The following is a 13,985-nucleotide window of genomic DNA, read 5'->3' as shown; positions in this document are numbered from 1 at the left end:
AACAATACTTTATCACTCTTGTTCAATAATGAATTTTATGTTTTTGAATTGATAATATTGTAACAGTACAACATATTTATTTTAAATTTAATTTTTTTTTTATTAATGTTGATTGTTTGAGCTGATAACATTATAGTAAATTAACAAATTTATTTTGGAATTAGTTTGTATTAGGGATGACAAAAATACGCGCACCTGCGGGTATCTGTGGATAAAATTCGCTACGGATAATAAATAGGTAGGCTAATTGGGTACCCGCAGATAATGGGGATGAATAATTTTTTACCCGTTTATAAACGGGGCGGGGGCGGGTATGATGGTATCCATACCCGCGGGTACCTGTTTAATAACATTTCTTAAATATCCTAATTATCCTTGTACCACATAACCCTAAAACTACACTCTCTCATCTTATTTTTTTTCATAGCCACATAGCCCACACATTAATCATCACACATTATGAGATTGAATTGTTGTAACTTTGTGATATAAGACTTTCACTTACTTGTGAGATTGATGTATTTTAAGTTATTGATTATTTTACTTTTTTATTATTATTTCAACAAAATTAATGTTAATTACAAGTTCAAAATTAACATTAAATTTTTATTTTTAATATTTCAATAAGATTAAATATAAACTTAAAATTATTTGTAATTAATTTTTTTAATTTCTTAAAAAATTTATAAATATCCATGGATATCCACGGATATTCAAGAAATTCATGGATACTCGCGCGGGTATGGGGCGGGTATGGGACCAATTTTCATCTAGAGTGGTGGGGAAGGGTTTACTATTACCCGCCCCCATGGGGCCCCATTGCCATCCCTAGTTTGTATCATTATTTACTTCATGGGTTGATAACATTATATTTGCAATAAAATATCAAATGATTTACATATATTATTAAATATTTAATTTTTTTACAAAAATTAAATAAATTTAATTATGTTGACTCGATTAACCCTACCCAACCCAACTCATTCACAAACAGATTGGGTTGGATTGGATTTTTAAAAAATGTACAAACCCAACCTAATCCATTCAATTTTGATCAAGTTAGATAATTGATTCATCCAAATCCGGTTCAACCTAACCTGCTTACACCCCTAAGAAGAGTGAGTAGTCTTGTCCTAGGGTGTGTGTTGTATGCTAGGCAAAGAGATTAATCCCTAATCTCTTGTATATATTCTTATATGTTGTCCTAATTCTGGTTTTAAACTATGAATTTGTGTGATGTACTCTCATGTTCCTATTTGGTGATGATTGAAATGTATATATGTTTAATTTTGTGTTAATTGCTTAAATCACGAATGAGTGCTTGTAACTCTTATATAAATCCCAAATTTGTGTTAATTGCTTAAAGTACAAAGTAAAGATGTTTAATTGATGAGTTATTGGTATAAAGTTAGGCTTTAATTACGTTTCTACCCATTGTAATTATAAGTTTGAGTTGTGAGGTTACCTTTTGCAATTTTCGTACTTGCTGCAAATTCGCCAAATTTGATGTGATGATGGGCACCATGAAAAACCACTAGGCACGAAAGCCACTAAGAGCATAGGCAATGGAGGATCCAAGATCCTAGGTTAGTGGGAAAATTCTTTTATAAAAATGAAAAATAATAATCATTATCATCACATATACAAAGAACAAAAAATAAATGTTGGAATTAGTTATTAGTGGGTTCAATATATAAAATTAATTAGGGGGTGTAAAATATAATATTTTTTAACATTACTAATAATTTAGTTAAAGTGAGGGTGCATTTGTCCACTCTCCTTATAATGTATGTTCATCATTAAGCATAGGCTACTCTCTATGACTCATACATCGGGCTTGGGATGGTCCATGCTAGGTATGGGAGCTCCAAGGGCTCCTAATGCAATCTCGTTGGGTGTGGGTCATCCAGATAGCAATATATGCTCTTTATGTGAATTGCATCAGGCGTAGGGTGCTTTTCGTCAGACGACATCCTACATATGATCCTTTCATTGTGTTAGGTATTACGATGATGAGTTTAAAGGCTTTTGATCAAGTGTTTTACACCTGTTAATTAATTACAAAAGAGATAATGGAGGATATGTAGTTTATGATTAAATATTAATCTTGTACTTATCCTTAGAGGTTTGTTAATGATGATGTATTGTTTATTTTATGTGTAGATTATGTGGTGATCATGCAACGTGAAGTCTAAGCTGAGGCTTAGCAAGAATAAAGTCTGGACATGTTTACCTAGCAATGATATGGATAACATGTGTGATGTGTACTCGTAAATTGTGAAGATAAGATAACATGCTAAGTGCATTGGGTCTTGTATGATATGCATCATGAGCATAAAATGATTTTGTGATGAGTACGATATGAAATACAATAACTAGGAAAGGTCTCTGTTGTGTATGCTTGGGGATTCATGACCTTGGGGACAATTAGGTTTGGAGTTCCAGTTTCGCTAGTTTGTGTGCATGGGGTAAAACTTGCGAGATATAGTTATCTTGACACGCCTTGGTGTATCTCATCCTAGAGTAGAGTGCTGTGATGGATTAACCTAGCATGTTCTCCTAGGCTACTCTATGTGTGCCTTCGGGTAAAGGTGAAAATGTTTTATTGGCACCACATGCATATAGTTTAGTGAAGTTTATGTACATTGCATCTATGTGAATCATGGTTAAATATATGTTGTGATATTCCTATGTTTTTATGGCTAATTATATTGTGATTATGTACTTGTTTATGTTATGTCTTATCTATATATGACTATCCGACTATATCTCACACTAGTAGTTCAAGTGAAATGTTTCTCCCTCCTTTTTCTTTTATTGGTGTTCTTATATATGTTTTACAAGTGAGGATCATCATCAATGATGATAAGACTGAAGATAAGACTTAAGCCTTATGTTTGGTGTTGAACTGATGAGATTCCACTTGGAAATCTCATGAACACTTCCAAAGCTTCTCGGATTCCTTAGAAGAACTTCAAGGAAGAAGACTCCAAGTAGTTTCAATGTGACCTAGGCTTTCTTCTAGCCAAGTCCGGAGAAGAAAGAGTTCCTAACTCTACAAGGAGAGGAGCTCAAGTAGGGTAGAGTTCAGGAGGTGTGACTTTCGGAGAAGGAGATTTCTAAAGAGAGAAAACTCATCAATTAATTCCAAAAGTATCTACAATATCTGGCCATAGGTATACTTTATAGAATTAGGAAGTGTATGTGACTAAATGGCTTAACGTAAGGTTACGTTAAACCATGGTATGGTTTGACTAACCTTAGGCGCCAAAATTTGAATTCAAATATTCAAATTTTGGGAGCCAAATCCGGTCACCCCATGTGCCACTCCATCTGCATGTGATTTACCTTGTATTTAGGAGTAATTTTCGGACACCCCATGTGCATGAGTGCACATGGACGAAATACTCACTAAATGTAAGGCTAATTACATGTAAATTAAAATGCACATGTGCTCCTAATTAACCCTAAATTCAAATGACCATGAAATTAAATTCCTAAACTACTTGGCCAAAATACAAGGCCTAAAAGAAATACAAAGCCCTAAGGCCCAAACCTATACTACAAAATATAAGAACAACAAGATAGGCCCATGTAAAACTCCACTTTGGACCATCCAAGCCCATTGGGCCTATTGGGCCTTGACTGGCCCAAGTCTTCATGTATAGCCCATTCCTCTTGGATCTTTTAGAATGTCCCCTCTTGCCTTCTTAACCATGATTCCATCATCCTCTCCCTCTTGAAAAGGATTTGTCCTCAAATCGTGAGTATGCAGGGAAGAAGAAGTATCACCTATATGCACAACAGGCCAAGTATAGAGGATAAAATTGTCAGAGTAAGGAAATGAAATATAAAGCCTAGGAGGAAGCCGTCTATTTAACCTAACAAAGAAAAATAAACTATCAAAAGTAGACTCCCTAAAAGTAGAGATAAAATCCTCGGGTAAGCATAACCTAGAAGGAAAACCTAAAAATGTAGTGACACTGTGGCTTAAACAAAGAAAAGAATGATTCTGAAAAACTACAACATCTTGTTGAAAATACCGTAAATGGGAACCTAGGCTTTTCCTAAAATATAAGGAAAACATGACTAGAAAACGCCCTAAACAATTTTGGATTTGATAATCATATAAACTACATTTGTTTTGTAGGGAAGGAAGCAAATTAATTTCAAAAGAGTAAACCAAAGATTGGGTGCTTTATGAAAACCATAGAAATACTTTCTTCTTTGTGCACCTTCAAAGAAGTAGTATAAGGAGTAAAACGCAAATTAGTTGACTCCTTCTTCACCATATCTTGAAGTTGAAGATGCTCTGTTTGAAATGTGGGGGGTTCTTCATCTTCAAGATAAGTGGCAGCATGAGGATAAGAGTTAAGGCTTTTATGAATAAGAAGAGTACTTTTCAATGCATGTTGGATGGGTAAACAACTCTTCTTGGTCACAAAGTCTTCAGAAGAAATCCCTTTTTCCTCTCTCTTCCCTAATAATATATTTTTTTTCTCTTTTTTTTTCCTAAATCACGTTTGGACTTCATTTGCACTTGATCATCCAGCACTTGTGAAGGTGATAGAGGATGAAGCACAAATTTCTTACCCTTGTGAGTGAAAGTTATCTTATTGGTTAGGCCATCATGATGAGTTTGTTTATCAAATTGCCATGGCCTACCCAATAAAATATGACAAGCTTCCATGGGAACTACATCACATTTTACTTTATCTTTATAGTTCCCAATAGAAAACTCTACAACCATCCTAGTGCTACAACAATTGCACCAAGATCCACTATCCACTATGAGAGAACAAGCCTTGTTTGAAATATTACATCTTGTGTGAAAGATGTTCTCTCGTTGGGATTGTGTATCACTAGGTTGGTTATTGAGGACCCTTCTCATCATAAGAAGTTCCCCATTGTAAGGGTAAGTGACCTCACATGACTCTCCCTCACTTGCTTCTTCTTCATCCTCACTTGAAGATGAAGAAGTAGTAGCTTCATCTTGGCTACTATAAATGTCTTGGCCCCTTAGAATCATGACCATGACCTTTTTGTTAGGGCATTGAGAAGAAATGTGGCCTCTCCCAAGACATTTAAAGAACTTAATGTCACTAGACTTAGTGCTAGTGTGTGAGGTGTTTGTTTTTTTGTCTTTTTCTTTTTCCTTACCCTTGTCTAGATTTTTGGGGGAGTCAAAAGTATTTTTCTTTTCAAAATTGTTTTTCTTGTCCTCCCTCTTGTAATAAACCTTTGAGTAAGAAGATGAATATGAGCTTGTTTTAAAACCTTTTCGCAAATTTTGTTGTTCAACCTTGATACAAAGTTGAACCAAGTCATTTAAATCTATATAAGGAAGAAGCTCAACTTTATCCCTTATCTCAAAAGTCAATCCACTCAAAAATCTAGCAATGGTAATGTTTTCTTCCTCCCTAATGTCAGCCCTCATCAAATATAACTCCATCATTTGTCTATACTCTTCCACGGTCATGTTTCTTTGATGGAGTCTTTGGAGCTTGTTGATAAGCTCCCTAGTGTAATAAGAGGGAATATGACTCCTCCTCAAGGCACTCCTTAATTCATTCCAATATTGAATTGGAGGATCATTATGGAGACGCCTATCTCTCACAAGAGAAGTCCACCAATACATGACATGACCTTGAAAGATTAGAGTGGCTAGGGATACTTTTCTTTCTTCACTCACTTGATGGGAAGTGAAGATTTGTTCAACCTTCATCTCCCAATCAAGGTACCCCTCAACATCATCTTTGCCATGAAAATAAGGGAGATCTACCCTAGATTCCCTTGTCTTGGGGGTCCTATGAACTCTTCTAGGAGGTTGTTGGTAATGTTCACCTAAGGCTAGGCTATCATCATGCATTGACTCTCTTAGGGTTGAACTATGTTGGGAGCTATGTCTACTTCGGTGCTTGTGGTGTAATTTTTCTTCTTTCTCCTTTAATAAACGAATCTCTTCCTCCAAAAGAGCAAGTTGAGCTTCTCTTTCAAGCTTTTCTTTTTGTCTAATTTTAGCTTCTTGCTCTTTCCATATTTTAAGTGATCTTAATTCATGTGTTACCTTTGACATGTCATTGTAATCACTTGAATTACTATCACTTTGAGGAGTAGAAAATTCTTCCATTATAGGAGAAAGGTTTCTTTTAATGAAAGAAGTTTGAAAAGCAATTTTTATGCAAGGTTAAGACTAAGTACTTGGAGGACTAAGTATACAAATTGAACTTTGGAGGGAGGTGAGCTACTAAGAGCCACTTAATAACCAAGCCTCTTCAAGTAAAAATTACTAATCCTCCTTGTAGTTAATCTCTACCAAATTCTTTTTCAATGAAATTCTTTTGATGATTTGTGAACTACAATATGCTAGACGAATGAAAGCAATTAAACAAGTATTAGTGCAATAATTTAAACTACCGAAGCGTGTCCTAGGGTGAGAGCTTGAGAGATACCAAAGATCAATCAAGGACCACTCTCACCAAGTTCTAACGAAAATGAACACCTAAGGAGAGATGATTGTGTACCAAAGACAAACCCAAGACACTCCTTCAAATGGCCAATTACAAGGTATTTATAAAGCTGAACAGCAAAGAAACAAGTGGCTTAAAGAAAAATTAAAAACAGCCACCAAGAATTAGTGATGGATTAGTGACCAATTTTGCAACAAAGTTCAAATTAATAAGGAAAAAGTTGGTCTCTAAATCCGTCACTAAGACTCTATTTTTTTTTAAAAATCAATTACAAAACAATTTTAAACTCCAAGGATCTCCACGGATGACAAGTGCCGCAGCCACCAAAAATTTCCAGCTCCAAGTGTTTAGTGTTTGTTCTTTTTAGTAGCCAAATCCGAGAGCCACCTATGTCCTTTCCTCCTCCTTTTCTTAGTCCTCTTTTGATGACCCTTGTAGAACTAGCTTCTAGGGAGATAGGCTAGGTCAAACATAGGTCACACTTGAGTTTAAACAATGATTATGAACATCAAAGAAATTCACTAGTGCAAAAAAGGGTATTTACGTCACCCAATTTACGTCAGAAACAGTAAACACCGACGTTGTAAAAACGCGGTGGCAGTTTCGTAATTAAGAGGAGACTAATTTACGTCGGACCCCCCCTAGTCCGACGTAAATGTGGGAATTAACGTCGCAGTCTCATACTGCGACGTAAATTTACGTCGGACCACCTCTAGTCCGACGTAAATTTACGTCGGAACCCCCATAGTCCGACGTAAATTTACGTCGAAACAACGAAACCCGACGTAAATTTACGTCGGAACATCGAAGCCCGACGTAAAAAATGGCCCTATATTCCCCACCTTCGTATTTTCCATTCCCGCGCTCATAATTTACAAACAACCTCTCTCATTTTCTCTGAATTTCTGAGTCTCCCACTGCGTTTAGTGCTACATTCAATGTATCCAAGTCTCTAAGTGTCTGCACGTTGGTCGTTTGAGGTTAGTTTGTTGTCCCCGTAATTATTTTATTTTTTTTTGCTATTTGTTCCGCTGGAATGGCCCGTTCTCCTTGCAGAACGGGCCGTTCTCCTTGCAGAACGGGTTGTTCTGCAAGCAGTACGGGCCGTTCTGCAAAGAGAACGGCCCGTTCTACTGGAAATTTGTTGTTGTAATTTTTTGATCTGGAACGGCCCGTTCTAGTTTCAGTACGGGCCGTTCCAGATGCATTAAAGAAGAGTTTTAAGCATTGACCTTTAGTTTACCATCGATTTTTTAGGGTTGTAGTTTAGGTTAGAAAATTTATGAATAACTGAGTCAATAGTTTACATTCCAACCTAATAGGTTTCTGTTTATGTATTATTTATTTTTTTATTAGTTATTTTGTTGCTATATTATTATTATCTTTTTTACTTTATTTGTCTATTTAGTTAATTCATTGTTTTAATAATGACAGTTTAATTTTTTCAGGATTATGGAGGATTCTGGGTCTGGCAGTGGAAGGAGGGAAGGTAGATCTGTCACCCGATTGTCTGGGTTGACAGCTGGGCGCATTGCCAAGGAGAGGACACCGGTTGAGGTGGATCCTCGTTCTGGAAAGGCATCAGGCCCAAATGCTGCCAAGTTTAAGAGCTATTTGGGAGTCTTAGCTCGACGACATGTTTCTATTATCATTCCATCATGGGATGACGTTCAGGAGGTTGACAAGAACCTCATGTGGCAGGATATTCAGGTATATACTTTCACATCCTTTCAATATTATATAACTAAAATACATTATTTATTATTTGTTGTTATTTTCATAGCAAAATTTTGACATTCCCAACACTGAGGGCATGAGGAGGAAGATGTTATCTGCCCTTGCCACCAGGTGGAGAGACTTCAAGACTTTTTTGACACGGGAGTATGTATTTGGAGAGCGCCAAAATGAGACTCCCTGTCTAAAGTACCAGATCACTGATGAGGAGTGGATGCAATTTTGTGCCACTCGATTGGACCCTTCGTGGCAGGTTAGTTATTGATAACTTTTACATTGACACAAATACTTAAGGTACATTTTAATTTATCTCATTTTCTTTTTTGTATTATTGCAGGCTAAAAGAATAGCTGCCCAAGAACGACAGGCTAAGAATGATGCACCCCATCTATTGTCAAGAGGGGGATATGAAAGAAAAAAAAAGCAAATGAAGAAGGCTAAGGCACAGGCAGCAGGGGTTGAGGATGCTGACCGTGTAGAGTCACCTCCCCGCCATGAGATGTGGATAGCAGCCCGGACAAAACCAGATGGGCAAATGACTTCTGAGTCTGCAAGAGTCGTTGCTAGTAAAATAGTAAGTAAAAATATACAAACTAAGACTCTTCATTTCAACTCATTTAATTCATAAGAATTTTTAATCTTTCTTACTGTTGCATGAGGGTTTAGTTGAGCAGAGCACCCAGGGCTCATTTGTTTCTGATGGTCGGAATGATATCCTCACAACGGCCATAGGAAAGCCAGAACACGGAGGTCGTGTGCGTGGTGTTGGTGGTTCTTGGAGCCACCGAGATTTCTTTGGTGGCCGATCATCGAGGAGCACTGTCAACTCTTGCAGTCAAGAGGTTATACAGGAATTGGAGCAGAGATTGAAGATGAGTTTGAAGAGAAACTGAAGAATATTGGAAAACAGTTTGAACAGAAGTTTGAACTTTTGGCTCGTTCTCAGCAACAGACTGCAGTTGCTCATGATGGTGTTCGAGTCAGCACTAAAGGGAGTTGTGCTGCTCCAGATCCCTCACCGGATCAGACTCACACTGATGTACCAAACCAGTGTGAGTTATATGTTGAGGATGACCCCCCACGGTTAGTGGCTATTGGCCGAGTATTTGAGGGTGGCTCAACCATCCATGGTGTCCCTCTACAGCCAGACTGGACACGGGTTGTGGTTGACCAAGTTCAAGATGCTGCTGCTCTAGTGCCTTTGCCCAATACAGAGGTTCAACTAGTGGGGCAGGCAACCGGCACATTCTTAGCTTGGCCAAAACGTTTGGTCATGCCGCTTTCAGCACGGGCAAAGGTAATTATATTATTGCTCTTTTAGATTCTTATAATTCTATTATTGTTTAACTAATTTTGATTATTTCTTTAGGATTTTATCAATCGTGGTAAGGAGGTCATGAGAGAACCTCATGTTCATGATGCCAATATCGCAGAAGCTGAGGGTGATCCCATATCTATGCTTCTAATCAAATTACCACGAATAAAGAAGCATCCAATTCAATTGCAGTGGGACATTAGAGTTTTTGGAGTTGATAGCTCTGATGTTCCACTATACATATCTCTGCCTGATGCATTAGAGATTGTTGGGGGAAACTGCATGTTAAATATATCTGTCATACAGTTGTGGGCCATGTAAGTCATATTTTCTTTTATGAGTCTAAATTTACAATAATTACATTTAACTTATAATAATTATTTGTGTTAGGTACATGGATAAATTGAGTGTGGAGCAAGCACAAGTAGAAGTATATGGATTTATTGAGCCTCAATCCATCCAAAAATCAGGAAACACTCAGGTCTGTCGCCACCGGCCCGAAACGGGCTTTCGGCATTCGCGAAGGATGGTTGGACTCTTTTATTTGTTTAAAAATATGGATTGCTAGAATGACTTATTCTCAAACTGAGACCTTGTCAAACGAGCAATTTTATTAAAAGGCTCACCAATCCATGTTAATCCCAAGCGGGACCCTCCATGGATTAGCGGTTTTCATAAAAAGGAAGGGTTCATGGAGTCGCCACTAATGTTTTACTCAAAACATTGGAAAAAGAAGTTTAAGGCAATCGATTCAAAAATCGACTTCGGCCATGACAACCAGAGTCGGGTAAGGGAGTCGGTTACGCGTGGGGAAGGTGTTAGCACCCCACAGCGCCCCTTTCGGGTTCCCTATGACAGATTATTTCTAAAAATAATAGTGCGAAATTACTAAATTACCCCTATTTATTCTAAACAATTATAACTTAACTATCTACATGATGACAGTTAAATATACACACAGAAAGCAGTAAAAGGAAGGTCTTAAGAAGAAACCTTTGAAGCGTGCTTTTATATTCAAGTAAAACTGGGAAGCTTTTTGGCGTTCCCTCGCTCTACAAGCCCGCTCGCTCCCTCCTAGAAAATTTTAACTATGGAAATCCGGAGGATTTCCCTTCGACTCAGTTCGAGACTCAAGCAAAAAGCTCAGAACTCGAGAACTTTGTCGGATCAACTCTCCGAGTGATTTCTAGGCAGAGCACTGCTCAAAAAAACCCAGAATACTCAAGAAGAGGGTTAAAACTCAGTGTCAAAGTGTCAAATGACGTCCAATTGACGTCATATTTATAGGGATGAGGCGCAGTACGGCCTCTGGGGGTCAATACGGCCCGTATTGAGTTTTTGAACTACAATACGGCCGTATTGAATTCAGTACGGCCGTATTGAAGTTCAAGAAACCTCAATATAGCCGTATTGAGTTCAGTGCGGCTGTATTGAAGTTCAAGAAACCTCAATACGGCCGTATTGAGTTCAGTGCGGCCGTAGTGAACTTCAATCCGGTCGTATTGAGTTCATTGCGGCCGTATTGTAGTTCAAAATGTTCAATACGGCCGTACTGAACTTTTGGGAGGCCGTATTGGGCTTCATTCCCTCCACTTCCTTATTTTGAGCTTATTACAAGACCTCTAGACCTACAGAGAATCCTCCTAGGGCCTTCCATGAGTCCTTCTGGCTGACTTTCCTTCAGTCCTCAAGAGTCTTCAAGCTTTATTTCCGACCCGGACAATTTTAGGGGTCTACAACTGCCCCCCCTTTACTTAGTCAAGCGGTTTTTTAGTGTACCGGCTGACAAGTAAAGGAGTTGACCCAATTGTCCGGGTGATGTGCCAACCTTCTGACTTGTAGCGTCTTCCGGTGGAAAATTGTTGAGTAGCCTCTCCAGGTTGTTGCATACCTCGGCGCTTCTGACAACCTCGGTAGCTGAGTTTACCCTCTCCAGGGTCAACTTCACTCGACGCCTGAGCCGGAAGTTGAACACCAACGTGCCTCTGACGACGCTGATGGTTGAGTACTGTCTCTCCAGACCTTGAGTACCGTCTCTCCAGACTTTGAGTACCGTCTCTCCAGACTTTGAGTACCGTCTCTCCAGACTTTGAGTACCGTCTCTCCAGACTTTGAGTACCGTCTCTCCAGACTTTGAGTACTGTCTCTCCAGACTTTGAGTACCGTCTCTCCAGACTTTGAGTACCGTCTCTCCAGACTTTGAGTACCGTCTCTCCAGACTCTGAGTATCGTCTCTCCAGACTCTGAGTACCGTCTCTCCAGACTTTGAGTACCGTCTCTCCAGACTTTGAGTACCGTCTCTCCAGACTTTGAGTACCGTCTCTCCAGACTTTGAGTACCGTCTCTCCAGACTTTGAGTACCGTCTCTCCAGACTTTGAGTACCGTCTCTCCAGACTTTGAGTAACGTCTCTCCAGACTTTGAGTACCGTCTCTCCAGACTCTGAGTACCGTCTCTCCAGACTCTGAGTACCGTCTCTCCAGACTTTGAGTACCGTCTCTCCAGACTTTGAGTACCGTCTCTCCAGACTTTGAGTACCGTCTCTCCAGACTTTGAGTATCGTCTCTCCAGACTCTGAGTACCGTCTCTCCAGACTTTGAGTATCGTCTCTCCAGACTTTGAGTACCGTCTCTCCAGACTTTGAGTATCGTCTCTCCAGACTCTGAGTACCGTCTCTCCAGACTTTGAGTACCGTCTCTCTAGACTTTGAGTATCGTCTCTCCAGACTCTGAGTACCGTCTCTCCAGACTTTGAGTACCGTCTCTCCAGACTTTGAGTACCGTCTCTCCAGACTTTGAGTACTGTCTCTCCAGACTTTGAGTACTGTCTCTCCAGACTTTGAGTACCGTCTCTCCAGACTTTGAGTACCGTCTCTCCAGACTTTGAGTACCATCTCTTCAGACTTTGAGTACCGTCTCTCCAGACTTTGCTTCGGTTGTCTCTGACGACCTAGGCAACTGAGTTTGCCCTCTCCAGGGTCTGCGTCCGTGTCTTCTGATCACTTCGGCAATGCGAGTTTACCCTCTCCAGGGATCTGAGATGATTTTTTGTCTCCACAGTCCACTATGCTGCTTCGATGGTTTTTCTGATTTTGTGCCACTGAGGGCTGGATAACGCAGGGATCCGTCTAGGGGATGTGCAGTCATTCATAGGTTCTTGTGCCCCAACTTGCATTTGCATAGTTGGTACCCATGGGGAATTTCTGACTCCTTGGGGTGCAGACACAGATGCTCTTCTTGAATTGAACGATGCCTTATGTTTGGCTGACGTCCTTTGACGTTGGTGGAGTATCCTGGTTATCCTTATTCGGGTATCTCTTTTGGATTTTCTGATTTTTGCTGCCTCTGTGTAGGCTGTTATCCGCTGTGGGATTCTGTCATTCAATTCTTGACTGGCCTCTTCTGTTAGGCAAATCATCTTGATGTTCGGTGTTTTGGCTGGATGCCGAATTCCGCTTGGGGAATATTTATTGATATTTTTTATTTTTCTCCTTTTGTAGGGGTGCCTCTTGAGTAGGCGACTGAGGATTTGGGGATCTTATGTATCCCAGAGTATTATTTAGGAAGCCTCTGCAGGCTTAGCCTCACTCAGCGCTTGAGTCAGAGAGCTATCTTCCACTGAGGAAGTTTCAAGTCCTTTGACTGAATATTTTGCTTGGATGATCGCGCTTCCATTGGGGATTTTGACGATCTTGCTTTGATAGCTCTCGCTGGGGATTTGTTCCATGAGCTTAAGCTGAGGTTTCTCTAGGGAGTATTATTTCTGCGAGCCTCTCCAGGCTCAGTTATTCTGAGAGAGTATTATTTCGGCGAGCCTCTCCAGGCTCAATTATTCTGAGAGAGTATTATTTCGGCAAGCCTCTCCAGGCTCAATTATTCTGTGGGAGTATTATTTCGGCAAGCCTCTCCAGGCTCAGTTATTCTGTACAATTTGTTGGGTTTTCTGTATTTTGCCTTTTTTGTTGATTTTTGGCTTTTTCTGTATTTTTTCCTTTTTTGTCGATTTTTTGGCTTTTTCTGTATTTTTGCCTTTTTGTCGTTTTTTTTTTGGCCTTTGTTGACTGCTGTCATACACAAGCAATTTTCTATTTTTTCTATTTTATGCAATTGCCTCATGATAAGGTCTTTGAATGTGCAACTAATGTGTGTGTGATGCACAAAAATGCAAGTTAATTTTGTTGATGTTTTTTTTAGAAAATGAATGGCTCTCCCTATCCTCTTCTTCTTTGGAGGAGTTTCTGTCATAGACGCGAGGGAGGATTTTTGTGAGCCTTTTATGCAGGAGAATATGGATTTTATAGGAACCCCTCCAATTTTCTTTATTGACTGATTATTAAAGGAATTTCGTACAATTTTTATGAAATATCAATTTTAGAGGCATAATCACATGGTCAAGAGAGAAGAGAAAATGAATAGATATTTTATTGATATTCACAAGCGTTTTTTTTTTTTTTTTTTTAGAAAGATA

The 13,985-nt window shown here is 39.1% G+C and overlaps 1 protein-coding gene across 1 annotated transcript; it reads left to right on the top strand.

Annotated features, from left to right (window-relative positions):
• The first annotated feature begins 7,741 nt into the window (after positions 1-7,741).
• On the top strand, positions 7,742-8,964 carry LOC145950148 (uncharacterized). The gene is made up of 3 exons (XM_083061121.1): positions 7,742-8,180; positions 8,254-8,457; positions 8,542-8,964. Exons 1-3 carry the CDS (start codon positions 7,923-7,925, stop codon positions 8,830-8,832), a joined length of 753 nt encoding a protein of 250 aa, XP_082917247.1. The 5' UTR covers positions 7,742-7,922; the 3' UTR covers positions 8,833-8,964.
• The last annotated feature ends 5,021 nt before the right edge of the window (positions 8,965-13,985 follow it).

The sequence above is a fragment of the Cajanus cajan genome, chromosome 7 (assembly GCF_000230855.2).
Source record: "Cajanus cajan strain Asha chromosome 7, NIPB_CcT2T_4, whole genome shotgun sequence".
NCBI lineage: Eukaryota > Viridiplantae > Streptophyta > Magnoliopsida > Fabales > Fabaceae > Cajanus > Cajanus cajan.
The sequence above is the reverse complement of the archived record's forward strand: the minus strand, read 5'-3'. Positions and strand labels throughout refer to the sequence as shown.